The following is a 21,268-nucleotide window of genomic DNA, read 5'->3' on the forward strand; positions in this document are numbered from 1 at the left end:
GAGCCAACCACCAAACAAGACAGTGAGCACTGGATGAGCTGCCGGACAAGTGGCAGAACCCACCCCCCCTCTCTCCCTACGCCCCCCAGATAAGCTGCATCCCTCGCCCACCTGCCCAGCTGGGCAGCGCTTGCCCCACCCTATGCCCAAGTCCCAGACCCACTCCCTCCCTCACTGTGGGGGCCTTGATCTGCCACCTCCACATCCCTTTCCCTTCCCCTGCCCCCACCTCCTTCCAGCACAACAGACTTACCAGCTGCAGGCAGCTCTCCACACTGCCGGGCTATGCTCCTTACCACCTACATGCTGCACTGAGGCTGTGAGTATGCACGGGCCATTTATCAGCCAAATTTATCAGCCATATCAGGCCAATTTCTGATGCAGACAATTTTCTTTACATCGGTGCTGATCTGATATTGAACCAATGTATCAGTGCACCTCTAGTATTTATGCAGGGCCTATCCAGACTGATCTGTCTCCTGATACTCTCCCACAACAGCTTCCATGATTCAGAGGCCTAGGACGTTTTGAGCATGCACCCCTAGCTATGTTTAATACACACCAATGAATCTATTCTCTAGGAATTTAATCAAGTTCCCAAGTGGGATGGACAAAATCAGCAGTCTCCACAACACTTTAGAAATGAATTGTGCAAGTTAATTACACGCTGTGCAAAAAAGAACTTCCTTTTGTTTTAAACCTTCTACCTAGTAATTTCATTCTATGTTCCCTGGTTCTGGTATTGTGAGAGTTCATAATTAGTAAATCCCATTTACACTCTTCATAGCATTCATGATTCTGTGGACCTCTATATTCCTTCCCCCAGTCGTCTTTTCCACAGAAGTTGAAGAGTCCTATACTGAGTTCCTCCTTGTATAAAAGCTTCTCCACAATTCTCATCCTTATTGTCTTCTTCTGAAATTTTTATAGTTCTATCTTTTTTGAGTTGGGGCATGGGTGAATATGAAGGAAAAGGACAAGAACTGAACAAAGTATTCAAGGTATGGGCATACTACGGATTTATGCAGTAGCACAATGACATTTTCCTAATTCCTAACATTCTGTTTGCCTTTGATTTCTGCTGAACCATGAACTATCTACAACAACTTCAAGGTCTCTTTCTTGAGTAGTAACAACTAACGTAGAGCACTTCATTGTGACCAAAGCTGTCCTCTCGAATCCCTCCATTTCATTTCCCCTAGGTTGGAGAAGTCTTGGAATATGGCTTTGCTCAAACTCATGATAAACATTAGAATTACCCATACATTACCTTCTCATTGTAGCAACACATTATTAAGTTCTTCCACAGCATGATCAAATTCAGTGCCTGCAATCCTAATCCCTTTAAATTATAATCATAAAAAGACTGCTGGGCAATAGTCACTGAATTCTACATGTGCTTGATTGCAACTATACAGTCAATAGCAAATATGCCTCCACACCCAGCTTAATAGTGGCTGCAGTGCAAGTTGGTGTATTTATTTTGGGGACTATCAAGTACTTGGTGCTCCTTCATGATCCTCACACTTGACCTTAACAACACACTTGTCCTCACATGGGAAGGAGAGTCCAGTGACTTAAAAAAGGCATTAACATTCATGACAGACGTTAATACAATAAAGGAAAGTATTAAATATTTCTTCTTTTCCCCTCTATTTGAAGACGAGTAATGTGTACATGATCAAAAAATAAAATTTTCCTCTGTTTTCCCAGGATTAAACAGATGGTAAAAATCTCTATAAACATGCCATTGACGGTCTATGAGTGATGATGAGCTTGGGGCCACCTGGGAGTTTCCCACCCTATGTATTTCCTGCAGTACCAATAAGATAAAACAATTCAATAATATTTTGATCTTAGAGAAATATGATTTTAAACATAACAGCTGTAATAACGTCCATTTATGATAAACCTACTGCTGCCAACTCAACACTTCTAACATAAAAAAACATTTTTGGGATATAGATAATCAACTAAATTTTACAAAAAAGAATGATTCATACATCTTACAGGACAAATATTTTGTCTGGTCTAACCATACAAACTCAAAGAACAGCAAACTAAAAATATAACAAAGATTTTTCCACTGAGTATTACTTAAGGACATTATATATTTCAGTAAAACAATTTCTTATCAGACTAATGAAGAAGTAACATTATAAACCTAAAAATCTACTTGTTCATTCTTTCTATATTTATTTCTAAGCTATTTCTATTGCTTTCTCACCAGTTATGGACTAAACTAAACTCAGCCACAAACATGTGCAACTCAGGTTTGCAAACAAATATAAAATAACATCAAGACAGAAGCTGCCCCTAAGTAGTTCAATTAGTTTTTGTTTAGTACTATATCACATTTGATTAACTCATTGTGAAAAAAACTTCAGTAGTTTGCAATCACAAGCCATGTTGAAGCTTCAAGGGTCAGGTGTATTTGCAAAAACTATTGCAGTTATACTTTCACACTGAAATGCACCCACCTCTTTAGCCATATCGGACTTTAACTGTAAAAGACTGTAGTAAATTTGTAAATCTGTTCTGTAATTTTTGTTGCCTGCAAAATTCTCTTTCAGGCATTCTCTAAAAACTGTTGTACTGTTTCAAAAGAAGCCAATGACTCTCTTTAACATAATATAACATCTAACAGACAGGACATTTTTCAGGTGGAAATGAGGACAGTCTAGATCATCAAGAACAAAGAGATGGCCTGGGAATGCCATTTATGCAATGCTTATTCAAAACATAGTATCAAAAGGCAACAGAGATATGCCATGGAGCATGCTTATGAGAAGAAAAGAAAAGAAAAAAAACACGGCCACTCATCCAAATCAAATAATCTCATTATGGTAATACTTAGGACTGTGCGAAGCTTCAGCCCCCAATTCAGTTCGGCAGAGATTCAGCCCGATTCGGTGACTGAATCTCCGAATCCAAATCGAATCAGAGGACCCTTTTATCTCTCTGAATCCAACTGAAACCTTCCAAATCAATTTGGAGAGATTCGGATTCAGACATAGACGCATCTTTAAATGTTTTTTCTACATACCTCTAGGTAGCAGGGGCTCGTTAATGCTGCGGTGCTGGGGCACATGGAGCATCCCACAGGAGTGCAGGGGGCTCCCCAGCAGCAGACCCAGAAGAGAACCAGATGCACTTTCAGTCCACTTCTGGGTCTGCCAGGGAGAGCACTGGGGAGCCCCCCGGCCCCTCCCACTCAGTGGTTGGTGGCTCCTGGGACTGGGAGAGGCACCCAGGGTCCCTCCCCATGGCCAATCGCCGAGTCAAGGGAATGCAGGGGGGCCCCCTGTGCACTCCCCTGCAGACCCAGAAGTGGACCGGGAATACTTCCAGTCCACTGTGGAGTACGTGGAGGGCCCCACTGCACTCCTGTGGGATGCTCCATCTGCCCCAGCTTTGCAGCAATCACAAGCTGCACTTGCTACTTCAAGGTACATAGAAAAAAAACTTTTAAAGCTGTGTCTATGTCCGAATCACTGATTCTCTGAATCAGCATCGAATCTTCAGATTCACATTCAACCAAATCGAATCAGGGACAGTGATCTGAATCAACAAATAGAATCACAGTCCCTAAGTTGACCCAAATCCAAATTGAATAGGGCCTGCTTCGCACACCCCTACAATACATCGTTAAACTCTTCCAGGACAAACTCTTCGTTCTTCAGGACCATCACAAGCAATGCCTTTAAATTTCTGGATCAGGAATGTTTAAAACAACAAGTACGTCAATTAGCAAGGCAGCAGTATCACCGTTGTTTCCAACACTATAAATTTAAATATTTAAATCACCAATTTAAAATGGTATCTGCACGCATTTTAGCTACCAAAAGTTAACCATTTATGCCATCTCCAATAATGATCCACTTGCAAAATTAGAGAGCATTTTAACTATTTCAGTGCTAAAAATATAATTTAAGGCTAGTATCTTTCTTGACCAATTTTTACAATACATATGTATACTCCTGCTTCCAAGTATGAAATTTAGGTACTCTTTTTTTTTTTTTTTAAAGCTGTGAAAAAAATCCCATTAATCATGTATGTTTTTTATAATGTGGTAGTATATCACACAATTGCAAAAATAATTAGCTATTCAGGTTTACTAAATCACCCAAGCTCTTTTCTTTAAACAAAATCATAACTTAAAGCAGGGGCAGGCAATTATTTCAGGTGGAGGGCCACTTAATGAGTTTTGGCAAGTTATATAGGGCCATGTGGATAGCCCTGCTCCTTGATAGTTGCCCCACCCCCTTGCCACCATCCTGGGACTGGAAGTCCCACCCTAACCCCTGACCTTTACCACGAGAAGTCCCTCCACTTACCCCCCCAAATTCTCTGGGGGAGAGGGGGTTGCCATCTTAGAACCAGAAAAACACCAAATCATACACTAGAAGTCAAACACATACTATAACATATTTTAAAATATTTTAGAAAAATATATTTTTGTCATGACTTGTGTTTCCATACTGTATATAGAGGTGATTGCATAATAACTCAAAAATTCTCAGTTTTGTATACTGTGTAGCAACTCCCCCACCACGCACCAGCAGTAGTGGGGCGCTCAGGGCACAGGTGCCCAGTGAGGCACAGCTCCAGCCAGCTCTGCACATTGCAGCAAGGTGCACAGCCTCCCTTGGGCTGTCTGTATTGCTGGTACTCTCCGTCACTCATGCGCAGCCCATATACTGGCACAGCACAGGAAGGAATCCCCAAATACTGGAGCCAGCTGCCATCCCTTCCAGGGCTGAGCAGCACAGGAGAGAAGCCCCTCAGGCTGGAAGCCATTGCCATCCCTCCCGGTGCTGCGTTGCAGGGGAGGGAAGCTCCAAGTACCTTTCCCTGGGGAGTGGGGAAGGCAGGCAGCTCCAGCCAGCAGGGCTGCTCACCTGTGCTGTGCAGCCCTGGAAGGGAAGGCACCTGGCTCCAGCACATAGGGCTTCCATCCCATGCTGTGTGAATGCATGGGCTGTGTGTGAGTGGTGAGGAGCACCGGCAATACAGACAGCTCAGGGGAGGCTGCATCCTTCACATGATGAGCAGTGCTGGCCAGAGCTGCACCCCACTGGGCACCTGCACCCTGACTGCCCGGCTTGCTTCTGCTGCCACTGCCTGCCGGGGCTATGCATTATGGGGATTGTGGGGGAGGGTCCCCACACCCCCACCACCCTCCCTCACACCCACATGATGCCCCCCCAGCTCTGCGCTGCTGCAGCCCCCTCCCCGAGCTCAGGCTCTGCGGTGTTGCCAGCCCCAGTCCCATGCTCTGGCTCCCTCCCAGCTGGGTGGGATACAATTTGTTGGGGGGCCCCCATGGGCCGAATGAAAATCCTTGGCAGGCCAGATCCAGCCCGCAGGTCAAATTTAACCGCCCCTAACTCAGAGGTGTAGTTTGTCTTGTATAAACTACAGTACTGAGAGCAAAAACCATGCAAATATACAGGCCTAGAATAAATGTATATAGCATGTCTAACAAGCTTATTCTAAAATATAAGTTAAAATATGCTACTAAGAATGACGTGTTTTTACATTTATTGTTTCAGTACAGGCAGTCCTACACTTGCAATGTTTTGAGTTACATTTCACACTTACAATGTTTATTAATTGACACCCTGTTTCAACTTTCTGACATCAGTTTCAACTTTACAATGCTTGATCCAACACTACGGCATGCCAGCAAACAAGTTTGCTGTGTCACCCATCTCCCTGGAGAACCTCTGTCCAAACTTACTTGACTGCTGCCTTTAAGAAAGCAGACAAGACTCCAGAAAAACTTGCAGCCAAGACCTCCTGAGAAGACTCCAGCCAAGAACCCTTCAAAAAGTCCAACCAAGAGCCCATTAAAAAGTCCAGCAATGCCACCTCAAAGAAATCTTTCCAAAGATGCTATTTACAATATAAATACACTATTGTAGCTATATTACTCATCTATAATTGATTGAGTACAAAATTCTGAGTTATTTTTGGTGAAAATAGGGTATTGGGCCTTGGTTCAGGAACCCAATCCCCCATTTATAACATTTCCTATGGGAAAAATCGGTTCCAAGTTACATCTCAACTTAAGACATGGTTTTCAGGAACCAATCATGCCATAAGTCCGAGGACTGCCTGTAACTGCCTATTAATTACGATAAAATTGCAACAAAACATTCAATTAGTTTCTTCAGAGGACTCTGAATGTAAGTGAAAGTATGTCCTTTCTGGCTCAGACATCAACTTTAATAACAACTGTCCAGTCTATTTTTTTACAACAATATAACACCAACCGAAGGCGAGGAATCAACTGGTGTAAGCAAGAGCACAGCTGAAGATAATGGAGCTGTATAAGTGGGTCAGCAGTTGGAACTTGTGAACAATTATAAAGGTCTTCAGTTCTCTGCCTTCACTCTTATTTTTTATCCAACTAATGTCTGGATCAGTAAAGGATTCATGTACAGTGAGGAAAGTATAGGTTCTATGATAATTAGCACAATTTTGATTTCACTACATTATCCACTTAAAAAGCAAAAAAAAACCCCCAAAAATAAAAACATCAGGATTTGAAAGGTGCAATTCTGATTTCTGGCAAAATAAACATATTACAAGACTCTTCTTACATAGCAAAAAAAATTACTTCAGTAATAATCTTACCAATTATAAGAAACTGTTATGGGGCATAAGCACCAAAATCCAGAGAAGATACAGAAAATAAAAATAACCTCTAAAAAAACAAGTATTTCATGGCAAACATGAACTCGACCCACAAAACATGATGGTATATTTGGAAAACCTAGTACAAACACAACAGTTGTTCAAACTATCAAAGCTGTATCAACTTTACCTGTTGAGTAGCTGAGTTGGTATCATTATTTGCCCAGATTACATTCAAACAGGAAACATCTTTTAAAGGAGAGCCCTGAATTAAGAATAGCAAACATGAAATTCTATATTCTTTTACTTTATTTTTCAGTTCCTTTGACTTCAGAGAACAAATAACAACTAAAACATAAGCCAAGATCCTGGTTTTCTCCGATTAAAATCACAATCGTAAATTCTCTGATTAAAAACTCTCAAATCCATGTTTTTCTGTGATGGGGGCAGCCTGCTCCAGGGCCAGGGTACAGCCACAATCTGCAGCCTGCACACTCCCGGCAGGGGTGCGCAGGCAGCGGATCGCAGTTCTGTTCCTGCTCCAGACCAGGTTGTCACTGCTGCAAGGAGCCAAGGCAGAGCTGCGATCCACTACCTGCATGCCCCTGCCTGGAGCATGCAGGCTACAGATGGCAGCTCTGCCATGGCCCCAGAGTGAGCTGCCCCATCGCAAGATCCCAGCAGCTCCCTGCCCTGCTGTACACCCTGCCAGCATGGCTAGGGCTGGTCTCTATGACATCCGGCCCCAGCCATGCACAGGGGTGGCTGGGAAATGGAGTCTACTCTTGACCAGATCCAGCCAGCAGGCTGGACTTTGTCTACCCCTGCCTTAGATGTTAAATTCTACTCAAAAGTCTCAAAGTAACCATGCAAATTAATTGGTTTCAAACTCACAAAGAAGTATTCCATTCATTGAGCAGGGACTACCTACTGCACCACATGAAAGCATCCATAGGGTTGTGTTGTAAACAATTTCTCCAATATGACCCTCTGAGGCTTCCTTGCAGAGAAAGCAGGGAGGATCTCAAAAACCGTCCAACCCACACCTAGAGGTTGCTGTCCTGCAGCAAGTAATCAGCCATATCAGAAGAGGCCAACTACTCTTACAATATCAGTAGGTACAAATTTCCTTCAAAACCAGTAAAGAAGTCAATGTGTAAACATCTGAAAGAGGAAAGGCTGATCACTAGGTGCCACCAGCAACTTGCCTCAAAATGCAAAACAGAAATCCAATTTAATCTCCTTCTTTGACAAATGAACTACTTGGGTAGATGAAGGAAATACACTAGGCATAACAAATGTGAACTTCAGCAGACTCTTGATAAAAGCTCCCCATGACATTCTTTTAAGTTAACTTGAGATGTATGTGCTGGATAAAATTACTATCAGGTGGATATATAATTGGCTCAATAAATACAAGCAAAGGGTAACTATAAATGGATTGTCAGGATGACAAGAGATGACAAATGATAAAAGGAGTGGGAAAAAAGCCGCATGAGAAAAGGTTGAGATAGCTAGGGAAAAAAACAGATAAAAGGGGGAAGGGGGGAAATGACAGCAATTCCCAAATACCTGAAAGGCTGTCATAAAGAAGAAGGAAAACTGTTGCCTCCTGCTGTAAGGATAGGATGTCAACTTCATCCTGTGCCCCAGGTCAGATACAGATCAAAGGATTCCTCCTGGATCCATGGGGCCAGGGGCTGCAAGTGGCACATCCAGCAGCAATGGCAGTAGGCAAAGTAGCCATAGGGCTATATCAGCCCAGTCCTTAATCACCTTCCTTCTACTGAGGGCCATCTCCACTAAGGCCCCAAAAGAACAGATGGAATGGTTCTGCCAACCTGACCCATGTGTTTAACATACCTGCAACAGTGGGAAGGACCCAAAGCGATGGCTTTCAATTGCCACAAATCAGACTTAGACTGGATCTGTGGAAAACCTTTGTTACTGTTACAGCAGTAAGGCAATGGAATAGACTGCTCAGGGAAATTATGGAATTCCCTTCCCTAGTAGTTTTCAAAAGGAAGGTGGAAAAACACTGACCAGGGATGACTATAGAATCAGACCCCTCTATTCAAGCAAGGGGTACGGCCAGATGCTGCCCAATGTTCCTTAAATAACTTTGGCAAACTAACTTTCAGGCTGAATTCAATTTGCCTCAAGCTGAATTACTTTGGAAAAATTTAGCCAAAAGAGTTCATGTGAATGAAGCTAAGGAAAAAAGACATTATTTTGACCATGTTAAAAATTCCAGAATGTTTCTTTTTAAATGTTTTATCAACACTATTTTTTTTATCAGGGACATGGGACCTACCCAAGTCAAGGAAGTACCTTTGTGTCTTTGTGCCTTTGTGTCAAGGAAATACCATTTGCTGTTTCACTGAAAATGCACCTACATTTGGCCAAGTTATAAACTTTTGAAAAGTCTTAATTCATTTCACACACAGTGTAGACTTACTTGATTTTACCAGCTAAGAGCTTTGAACCACCCATCATAACAGAGAATATTGGACCTCCCTCTCTTCTTTCCCACTGATAATTATACAGTGCATGTACATACATGCAGAATGGCAAATCAACCCATGACTGGGGGCTCTAAAGGACTCTTCCGGTAACTGCACTTCGGGCAGAGTAGACTTGGGCACAGGAACTAATAGAAGGGAGCTTGTGCCCTCTGTTCTTTCAATAACACCATCTACTGTGGGTATCCAGCAAGACAGGAGAAGTCCATCTAATTCAAAAGCAAAGCAGGCAAAAATAAGGCTGGTAATAAGGAAATGGTCTAAGTTGAAGCAAAGAGTCTGGGGAGGAGGAAGAGGGAAGAAACTGGGATTGGATGGGTAAGGAGACTCGGAAACAGGACTGAGACTGGGTCGAGAAGAGGTTAGACAGAACAGACAGGCTCAGGTTTGGGAAAAAAGGAGCAGGTAAGGTTGCAAGTCTCACCATTCCTTGTCAGAATATATTGACAAAATCCTGTCTCACTCCCATCCAGGTGTGGACACAGAGAATGACAGCCTATCACTGTATCAATTTTTCCATTTGCCCTCATGACAGAGGTCTGCGTTTGCCAAATCCAAAGGTTGCAAACCAGACAGTGACCTATGTTCATGGTAATATAATGCCATGTGGTCACACAATGGAAATTCTGGGAGGTTTTTTTTCTAAACCCAGGAAATTAAACAATGGGTGGGGGACCCAAAACCACACAACTTAAATTTGGGAGTAATACTCCTACAACCCAAGTTCTTGATTTTGCAACTTAAATATGTTCTTACGTAAGTTTTTGCATGTAATAATTTAGACCAGCAAGTACCCCCACTACTTTTGTAGATTTTTATTAATAAATTAGTGATTATGGTGATTTTTTTATATATTAGTATTACCATTCACATCTTCATAAAAGATGAAGGTCCACTGATGCTGGTCAACATCTTTTTGGCTACAGCCTTAAGCATTTGGCACCTATGGCTATTTCAAAAGAAACTGTATATTTACATACTGTCTTCTATTTGCCATTTTCCCAAAGGAATTGTGTTCCAAAATAAATAGAAAAAAAATTAAATTTGGCTGAGATGGTTCCACTGTTTCACAATACTAAATCTTGAGGAACATAATATTAAAAATGAAATTAGAAACAATCTGAAAGTCAAGAGAAATTACTGAGGCCCCAAGTCACTAATACACAAAAGATGGCATATTTTTAGCTCAAGGAGAAGGACTGAATGGGATTTCAATCCCTAATTACACTATTTGGATTGTTCATTACTTCAGAACATTTTACTAATGCTACAATTAGAATTTATTCTATTAAAAAAAAAGAATACTAAGGCATAGAAGAAAGTAGCACCAAAACCCTAAAAAGAAGATATGTATTGCCACTACAGTCACACTACTGTAGCCTTCCACGTGAATCATCATTGCTAGGAATACTACTAACCTAGGAAAGATAATTAACAGTCCCAAACCTTGATCTACTCTGCTAAGTAGGAATAAAAAGAGAATCAGTAAGTTTCTACCACAATTTGTCAGTTTTTTAAAGGTATAACCTTACCAATATTAATCAAAGATGAACACTGCAGCTACTGTTTCCTGCTAGAAAAAATATTCCACAGTGACTTTTTTCCTTCAGGTTTTTGAGTTGCAGCTGTTTGGGAAGAGACTGGCACCACACTGGTATTTTAAATTCATGGCAGTGAAGTACCACAGCGGTATAATTATCTTCTCTAGTGTTATAAGATAAAGCTATTATTTTTGTGATGTTGTAGGAGTTGAAATGCCAGTCACCATTGTTTTCTACTGAAAAAATATGCTTGTGGTTATGCCAGTGCCTTTGCAATGCTCAAACTTCCATAACAATGTGTTGTCCAGAAAAATGGAATTTCAAAAGTGTACTTTTGTAAGACAAACTGCAGTGTCAATTCAAGATTTTTGTGGTATAAAAACAGTCATCGCTGTTGAAACCTAATCTCAAAATACCCCTGGAGATAGTTTATCTTCCCTCTAATGAAGAGTCACTGTCCTCACATTCCAGGACAAATTATGCTAGTTTACACAATAAGCATATGTACTTTATGGACTTTACATTTTAAATTGAAATCCTGCATGAAATACTTGTCATAACATCACCACAATGAAAGGGAAACCCATTAAAGAAAATTCAAAATGCAACATTTTCAGAAGGTACCCTGAAGACTTTTGAAAGGAATTATAACTCTATTTCTATCAGTTTCTAATTCATCATGGATCTGCCATTCAATGATAACATTTCAGTTTTTGTGAACAATTCTCAAAAATGTAATAAAGACATGTTAACAACACTCTGAAGTATAAATTTCCAGCAATTACCCAAAGCAGCATGATAGATGAAAACACAGAAAATGGTTTTTTTTCCACTTCACCTTAATGCTTTATGTATAGGTCATCCTATGACAAAGATTAAACTTTATGACAACTTCCTATTATGACCTCATTTTTCCTACCCAATGTGACTGATTTCAATTATGTTCTCCTTACCCAACACAATTATTGAGCAGCTTGCAGTCTGATGTAGCCTAGAGTAGGTTTTAGCATTACATCCAGTCACAGAGCGGGGATGCCACCAGAACTAAATGAGCTTTGCTTCCTTTTTCATCTTTCACAGAAACTTAAGTGCCACACTGGGTCAAACCAATGGTCCATCTAGCTTAGTATCCTGTCAGTGGTAGACATGGATGCTATACAATGAAAGCATTGAACCAGGTACCTCTACAGTGATCTATCCCCTGTACAATACCCTCCCTAGCACTGACCATTTATTGGGTTAGAGATGCCAAATAAAACATCTCCAACATTCTGTGTGATCACCTTTAATAGATCTATCATCCAGGAATATATCCAGTCCGTTTTAACCTGGCTGTACTATCTGCAATTAATTCCACACAAGTTAACTAAGCAGCCAAGGTTCTTTGGTAAATGCGATATCTTTTATTAGACCAACTAAATAGTTGGAAAAAATTGTTCTTTGCAATCTTTCAGGCACAAAAACCCTTCTTCAGGCATAGGGAGAGTCTGCTGGTGTTTTGCGTGCTCTTCTGGGTGAAAGAAGCCAATATGCAAAATGCAGGTCTGTGAAAATGCAAACACGTGGCAGTGAGGATCAGAGGGAACAGGAAACAATAGGTGAGAGACAGGTAGGTGTTGGGGGGGAGGGGAATGTTCAGCTGGTGATAGAATGTAACTGGTAAAATGAAGAGAGGTTACCTGGGGTTACTGGATGTTAGGCAGGTTATAATGTGCCATAAATCCAATGTCTATATTCAGTTCATGCTTTTTTTTATCCAGTAGTTTTATGAAGTGAAGTTTGTAGGCTCATCTATAAAAGGTGTTTTGTAAATTCCTTTTGAGGATTAGAACTGAGAGACTGGAGACAGAATGGTTGTCTTGTGAGAAGTGTGAACCCACAGGTAACTGTGTTTTTGTCTTTGATAGATTTTTGGTGTGCATTCATTTTGGTATACAGTGGGTTTCTCCTACATATTTTCCATCAGGGCATTTAATGCACTGGATGAGATATATTACATTTCTGAAGGTATGGGTATAAGATCCAGGAATGGTGATGGTTCTGTTGTGGGGTCTAGTTATTGTGGAAGTGATGGAGATGTATTGGCAGGTTTTACCTTTCTTGTCCCAGCATGGTCTGGATCCATTTGGTGTTATTTGGCCCATAGGAAGTTTGCTTCTGGTGATGAGGCTGCTGAGGTTCGGTGCTTGTTTAAAGGTTAAGATGGGTGGTTCTGGAAAGAACTCTTTAAGAATTAGGTCTTCTTCTAGTATGGGTTGCAATTGTTTGAGGATTTTCTGTATAGATTCCAGGGAAAGCTGGTGTGTCATAACTAATGGTGTGCAATTCATAGGGATTTTCTTTTTGTACTGCAGTTCTTCATGTGGTATCCGGGTGGCTCTTTCAAAAGTGTGATCTCTCTCTCTGGAGAAGTGTCCTTGTTGGGTGAAAGCCCTTTTGAGATTAGTGAGGTGACACTTGCAGGTATTTAGTGCTAATTTGGTGGTATCAGGAGGCCTTGGGTGTACATTACAGCTTTCTTGGTGTGTTTAGGGTGATTGCTGGGTCTGTGTATGTTGGTCCATAAGTTTCTTGTATATGGTGGTTTGTATTTCTAAAGTACTTTCTCTTGTTAGTTTTAAACATATCCCCTTCCTGATCAGGTGGTTAGTAGTACAATCCTAGTACTAAATTCTTTTTATTCAAGTACAGGATTTCTACCCACAGAGCTTCCACGGTAGTTTTCCTTTCAGGTATGACTTTTATGCTGTTACTATCTATACTATCCTTAACACAGTACCCATCCTCCACATGCATGTCCCACTGTGTCATTCCTATATAGTTTGTAACCTGTCAGAACAGTATCCCATTGATTATCATACTTCCACCAAATCTCCAAGATGCCTATTATGTCAAAGTCACCATTTAACACCAGGCATTCTAATTCAACCATTTTATTTTTCAGGCTTTTGGCAATGCTGCTACACAAATGCCAGAAGTGCCACCATCTTGCCTCAGCCAAACAGCTTAGATTTTAAGCCTAAAGGTATTTGTGTAGAGGCACTAACTTACTTTGTCTTAAAAATATTACACATTTAAACGCAGATTGCAACTACTCCTAACACAGCTGTGGTACAAACCAACATACTTGATTTCCCAACCCTCATTCTTCTTACGTTGCACATCTTTTTTTGGCAGAGGGTAGGAAGTTTAATTTGAGAGAGGAAGAAAGCGCCTGCCTCTAATTTGTGAGATAGTACAGGTGCTCTGCTTGGCTGAGTTAAAAAAAATACATAGTTTAGCACTCTGGATGATGAGATTACACACCAGTCACATTATCCTCAAAAACTTCACAAGTAATTCTTATTTTATTTACTGAATAAAGGTCAAGTTTGGTTTGTTTAACTGAACAACTCACAGTATTTTCCTACTGCTTACAAGCAATCAGCTTACAGAAAAGTGAAATGATACAAAATGCAGGACAGTGATTCGCAACCCAGGTACCATAGCACCCTGTAGAGCCCTGAGATCCTTTCAGGGGTGCCACACAATGTTAATTAATACTATTGGGTGTGCAAACACAATTCACAAGATAAATGCACAGATTTCAAACGGCACTCCACAGTGTCAAAAACATTTTGACCTTCTGTGGTTTTCCTGAGTTCTTTGCAGCAGGATTGCTCTGTTATTTTTTTGTCATCAAAAAGGCTAAGCAGGTTAAGAACCATTGCCTTAGGAAATTTCTTTTCCCTACTTCAGTGAACTCCTTCTTTAGGTTTACAACCCAGTAAGATGATAAGCAAATGGGAAGATGGAGTGGTTTCTTTAAAATAAGCAACATTAAACTATTCTGTAAAAGTGAGAAAGTAGGCAGCTGTAATAGGAACCACTCCTAGTCTCACTGACTTCAGATTTACTTGTTGTAATAACAGATAAATGTGTTACATTATGGAAAGCCTTATGCCTCTATCATACACAGTACCACTGAATACGAGCACAAAAGACTAAATGTTGCTTCTGTTTTAGGAAAAATGTTTACAAAGATAGATTCCTTTGTTTTGGCAGTTTGCTTTATGTACATTACAACATCTTAATTACATTTAAAACACTTAAAGCTAATTAAAGTAATGGTGGGTATAGGGCAGATTAAACATGCCCATTATCTAGTTTTTTCTTTCTACACTACTATATTGTTTCCGTTTTGGAAAAGCCGACTTTCTCTCATACCTTTTTTGAGCAAGGCCACATGTAAACACCATTCATGAATTTATGATTAGGGCTTATACCAGCAAAAACAAGAAAACAAGAAAAAGAGTATTTTCTCATGCCCTTATATGATCTTTGCAAACATCTGTTCACTTCCCCAAATCCCATTCAAATTCCATTATGAAAACACATTAGACAGGAATTTGTTGTTAGGGACATCAAACACACTTCAAAACCCATGGAAAACAAGGCAAAGGGTACACATGCTGTAGATTTTGTTCTCTTCAATTTATGGTGCCTGTGCTTTTTGACCACTATATGCTCTCCAAAGAAAACTTGATATATGCCATTCTGGTCTAGTTCTACAGCAGATCTCCACAATACAACAATGTTGGGGAAAATGCTGATTATATACCTCAACAAAAATATAGTTCTTCAAATAAATACAAGGCATAAATATGGGAAAGTAATTGAGCTTGTCATATTGCCAGCACAATTCATGCTTTAATACTAAAGAATAAATATGGGGGGCGGGGAATAAAACAACAGGGTTTGGATCTACTTGACAAGTGCAGGAGCCAGTTAAGATACTTAATTCACTTCACTTCCAGTGACAGTTGATGATGCTACATTCCATACACACCCAAAATTATCACAAATCTCATAAGTTTTGAATGCAGAAGGAATGCGAGTTCAAGCACCCAGTAAACACAATACTGATTCGCATACATGGGCTGTTACACTAAGACAGTATAAACAGAAAGTTAAACTGGAAATTGTAACCATGTGTTTGGCAGGGATAGAAAAACAGGTGAATTAGATTTGCCTTTGTAGCAGAAGGATGGTCTTGTGATTAGGATACTGCAATGCAAATCAGGAACTTGGATTCAATTCTCAGCCTTGGGCAAATCATTCACCTCTTTACCCAAATTCTTTATCTGCAGAGTGGAAATAATTCTTTAAACACTAACATAAGAACTGGAAGTATAGATTTGTTAGAATCCGCAAGGTTCTGAGGCAAGTTCTACAAAAGGACAGGAGTGGCACTTAAGCAACTCAGTTCACATCTGCACTCTTTAAAACCCTGCCTAACCTGTTAGGCATCTAGGGGCTCCTATACACGGACAGGGAGCCTTCTCTGATGCACTGGAAATCTAGTGCCTTATAGCACAGAAAATAACATGCTCTAGCAGACTCTAACGTCACATGTATCAGTGTCCCCATGCTGAAAAATGGCAGTGGGGTGCTTGGAACTAAAGACTGTCCAACAAGCTTTAGTTCAAAGCGCCCTGCCACCATTTTTTCAGCACGGGGATGCTGATACACATGAGGATTGGGAGCTTTTAATTAGCATGGCTTGCTAATTGAAGTGCCCCCCACACCTCCCAGAGCACATGTAAAATGCCCCAAGTGCTTGTTGATAAAGTTGCCCAAGTGCTTAGAGCTGTGTCCTTATGCACAATCAAAACAGCCACCATCTCGGCAGAGCTGACCAGCTTAAATTTTATTCGATGCCTACACCAATTGGAAATCCTCAAATTTAAGTGCTCCTTTACCTAAAGGTCTAGAGAGGTGCTCAGGTGCAGAACTGCACGTTTCTGGAAGCATACAGGCATTCTACCCTGCAGGCACCCCCACAGGCAAACTGGGGTTGAGCTCTCAAGCCCAGAGGCTGCCCTGGGTCCCTCATGGCCACAGGGAAATGCTCCCCGTGACTTCCTGACCCCAGTCTGTGAAAGGTACAGGGAACAGTGGCAGCTTGACACCTTCCGGTCCCTAGAGGAATTAAGCAGTGGCAAATGCCCCTCACACCAGTCTGTGAAAGGCGTAGGGGACAGCAGCAGATCAACTCTTGCTGATCCTGGGAGTATTTGAGCTGCAGGGATACTTCCTTTGTCCTTTCCATAAACCAGGGCAGAAGCGTATCTGTTCAAGCTGGCGCAGGAAAACAGAGATCTCCCGGGTGGAAGTGGTTGTATTTTCTTGTGGAAGAAAAGCCAGTTCTCTTCCATACAAAAACCCTTGAATGGCTGTACTCTGTTTTTTGTGCTTGGAGAATGGACAAGTGAACCAGTCTTCTGCTTCCAAAAGGGAAAATTTCACAGGTGAATGTACTTAAGTGTCAGTGGCTTTAAAGGAGAAGAATGAGTTGGCACTGGAGAGTTTGCATTAGCTTTTACAATGCGAGTGTGAGCACCTACAGCAGTGTTTCCCAAACTGTTGACACAGAAGGTGCGCTTTCTCCTCCATTAAAATTGACAGCACACTTCACTCTTACACCCAAAAATGGGAGTGGGGAAAAGGGGCTGCAACCGTGCAAATGCAGTTTACAGGTGTTTGGTCCCAATGCAGGTCACTAGCAGCTGGAAACTGAATGTGTACTATAGCCAGGAAGCAGAGAAGCAGTGGCAGCATGGGCCTTCCTCAGGGGAAGCAGCGTCAGGCTGAACAGGGGCAGCAGCCTCTTTGACATAGTGCAGGGAGCCTCTCCACTACGAGTCCTGGGACCATAGGGTAGGGTAGGGTAGGGTAGGGTGGGGTGGGGTGGGGTGGAGGAGCCGTTGTAAACAAGCTCTCCACTGCCCTGGGAAGCCACAGGGAACAGGCATGACTGCAGTGGAAAGGGGAGCACAAAGACACTTATTGCTGAGGGCTCCCCAGAGCTCAGCGCAGCAGGGATGGGAGCCAGGCAAAAGAAAGCAAGAAAAAGAAAAGAAAGAAAAGAATCATCTTCAGAGCAGACTTCTGCTGTTCTCACAGCACACCCTTGGGGAACCACAGGTCTACAGGCTGCTAGAAAAGACTAAGCAAGCTAAATCCTCGCGTCTTTAACCCTTCAAGAAATGGGATCAATTTAACAATGGTTTTAGTATGCCTACACCACTATTCAAGTAGGCAGATGTTAACAATTACTTTGTAATAGTATATATCAGTACTTCTGGATACCTGTATAATTGTTATGTCTGTCTATACTTTTAGGCACCTAAGTCCAAAAGAGACTTTCAGACTGTAGAGCTAACTTGCAGCTGAAAGGAAGCAGCTAAACCCTGGAAAAAGGCAGAATTTTAGACACGTGCCTCTATTTAGTATTCATATTAGCTTTTCAGCATGCTGTCTGTGTGAAACCTATCTTGAGGTGCCTAACCCTCTCCATTCACAAGTATAGAGGAGTGTCAAAATCATCTGACCCCATGGGCCAGACAAGTGGCATGGGGCTGGTTTGTGTACTGGATTCAGCTCATACCTCAGTCATAGCCCAAGCACCACATACAGCACTCCCCAGTCCCACCATGTGGCATGCTGGTCCAGTTCAGAACCATAGGCAACACCACAGGTTGGATTTGGCCCATGGGCCCCATATCTTTGACATACCTGATACATTTTCACACTTCACTCAGGGCTGTGATTTTTCAGTGGGGTCCAGGCTCTTAAAAAGTAGGTCAAGCCTCTCAATGCTAAAGTTTTTCTGTAACTAGCCACTAATAGGGGTCCTAAAAACATGACAGTAAAATGGTATTTTTCTTCCCTCCTCAAGACCATTTAAAAAGCTACTTAGATCTAAAGCTGTAATAGCAATATTGAGAACTCTCACCAAAAGAAGTTGTGTCTAGATTTCCTAAAACATTAAGCATATTTCTCATTTGGAAATTTTGCATCAAATAAGCTTGAAATCAGTTAGAAAAGATAGTTTATTGATTCTTGTTTTTATACTACATACTAACATTTTATACCCATTTCATTCAAAACACCAAAACAAGAGTTTCTCTTTATTATCTCTATATATAGATTCTCTCTTTAGAAACTTTTAAAACCTTCAAGGATCATGCATTTAAAACAGTAGAAACATTTTGGTTGCCTCTCTCATACAAAAGGAAATATAATAAATATCCCAAGAGCTTGAATTGTAAGTTACAAGAAAAAAAATGTCACCACTCCATGTATAATGGGATTGTACGTGGGGGGTGAAGGAATCTGGAATACAATGTGCGCCTAGTCTTGTGGAGAATGTTGTTTTCTCTCAAACATTTTCAGCACAGGTTGTTAAAATAGCAGCAAACAAATTACACAACATCTAATTAGACAGATTGCTATTTTGACAACTTGATCTGAAGTTTGTCTTGAATGTATGCAATTAAGATTGTGCTTTGAAAATTCAAGTAGCATGGAAAAAATCAATTAGATAAATTCACAGAATGCAAATGGACAAACCTACTTAATTTTATGTATGCGAGTCATTTCTTATAATGCAGACAGCATAAGCTGCATGTCCTTAAGATAAAAACCTACTTGTTTTCTCTTCCCATGCACCTTCTATTTCCACCTGATACCTTCCAGAAACCCTATAATTTTTCCCCCAATTCCAGTGGCAAAACATCCTGAAATTGTTCATATCTTAACATAGAAGAATGGAAAAAAATTCTGCTGTGGACAGAAGACCTTCCATTGATAGGTTTTTAGTCCACTAACATTTTATAAACAACATCTGGATTTTATACTTTTCTTATATTTAAAGAAGAAAGAGAGAAAAGATAATACAGCTGCTATTTAGACTTCTCCAATGCATAAAGCTAGAAACTATGGAGTAACTGTTTCCTTCAGATAATCTAAGAAAGTTAATTTAAGTAAAAGATTAAAAAAGGCTTGCTAGATGTAGACAAAGGAGTTAATTAAAGGGCATTTAACATCCTAAAATCCTTCTTAAGGACAAGGTGCGGTTAACAACTAAGTCCAAAAATATCCACTGAAAAGTATGGGTATTAATGCACCAGATGACCATCAACACCCTTGTACGTAACGCACGAGTTGAAAGTCTGTTCAGCAATATCAAAAGAAAATGTCAACACTACAGTCTGGAGACACCGATACTGCAATTAAGTAAAAAAAACCCACAAACAAGCATTTCCTGATGCTTGTGAAATGATAACTAAAAACGCTACCTCCCTTTCATTGACCAGACAAGGAAAATCATCTTTGCTTTGTCAATCAGTTGCAAATGCAGCCTTCCCTAAGAGCTTGCAACACACCACCCTGCTACCTACACTATATCATCATCAGCCATGCATAAGCTTTTGGCATCAACAGCCTACTTTGTCAGACGCTACAAAGCATCTTTCATAGCACCTGATGAAGTAGGCTGTTGCCGCCAGATGCTTATGCCCATCTGAATGAGTTAATTTCTCTAATCCCTGCCCTGCCTTCTGCCTGACAAGACTCAAGCGGCTAGTTCCCCCTCTATGCATTGCCAACATCACCTCTGCAGGTGGTAGTAACTGCTCACCCCCAGCAGAAAAGGCGATGGCCCCAGCTGGTTTCTAGGGAGGTCCCTGTGAACCTAGACTTAACGTTTTGTTGCACAAGAACAGAAGTGCCACACAGGGTCAGAGCAGCGGTCCATCTAGCCCAGCATCCCTGTCTGACAGCAGCAGGGACCACAAATCAGCCTCAAACCCCACTCTGATCCCCTTCCCCTGCCAATCTGGCTGCTCTGCTTCTGGCTGCCAGCTCTGCCCCCCCGCTCCCCGACCTGCTCCGGGTCCTGCATTTGTTTCTGGAGCAGAGGTTGTAGCTGTGGTGGTCAAAGGACATAGGCAGACAAAGTTCTTTCAGTATCTTTTATCAGACTGACTAAAATAGCTGGAAAAATTCTTCTTTGCAAGCTTTGAGGTACAAATATCCTTTGTCAGGCTGAGGAAGCATCTGCACTTGGTCACTGCTCTTCCTGGATGGGATAGAAAAGAAGCCAGAGCCATTGGCTGACTCAGTTTGCATTTTCATCCACTGGCTCTCTCACACGCATACAGGCCTCCTGCACAGACCAACTGCAGATGCTTCCTCAGCCTGACGAAGGGTAAAATTTATGCCTGGAAGTTTGCAAAGAAGAATCTTCCCAACCATTTTAGTTGGTCTAATGAAAAATAACGGATTTACCCAAGGAACCTTGCCTCCCGCCTGTGCCGCACCCTGGCAAGGGAGCGTGCGCAGGAGGCGTGCGCAGGGTGTAACCACCCCCTGCCCCAGCCCCTCCCTGACATCCACCAGCATTGGCTCAGACGTGCCTGAGGGCCAAATTTGGACGGACACACATACATCCACCCCGCAGGCCGAGAGGCAGGAAGAGGAGGCAGGGAGCGGGGGAAGCCTCACACCCCTCCCTCCCTGCACAAGGGAAGACAAAGCCCGGCCGGCAGCTGGGGCCGCAGCCGAGCCTCAGGCGGCCGCGGACCCATGTTACCCCGGGGGAAGGGCTGTGTGTCCACGCCGGGAGCAGGGGGAGGGGACGCAGCGCCAGCCACACCTACCCGCCTTCTCGTGGTCATAGCCCACCACGATGAAGTAGTCAGCCAGCCGGGCCATGGCTGGGGAGCACCGCCCGCCGCC

The 21,268-nt window shown here is 41.8% G+C and overlaps 1 protein-coding gene across 3 annotated transcripts in view; it reads right to left on the reverse strand.

The window, feature by feature from the left end:
* The window catches only part of SBF2 (SET binding factor 2), a 489,875-nt gene extending 468,614 nt beyond the window's left edge, over window positions 1-21,261 (reverse strand). For all 3 annotated transcript variants that reach the window (XM_019551418.1, XM_019551417.1, XM_019551415.1), the window contains exon 1: window positions 21,190-21,261. In XM_019551418.1, the coding sequence (XP_019406963.1) occupies window positions 21,190-21,244 (55 nt within the window). In that variant the 5' untranslated portion in view covers window positions 21,245-21,261. The remainder of the gene's footprint in view (window positions 1-21,189) is intronic.
* Between the last annotated feature and the right edge of the window lie 7 nt (window positions 21,262-21,268).

This window comes from Crocodylus porosus, unplaced genomic scaffold (genome assembly GCF_001723895.1).
Source record: "Crocodylus porosus isolate Cpor-Errol unplaced genomic scaffold, CroPor_comp1, whole genome shotgun sequence".
NCBI classification, from domain to species: Eukaryota; Metazoa; Chordata; order Crocodylia; family Crocodylidae; genus Crocodylus; species Crocodylus porosus.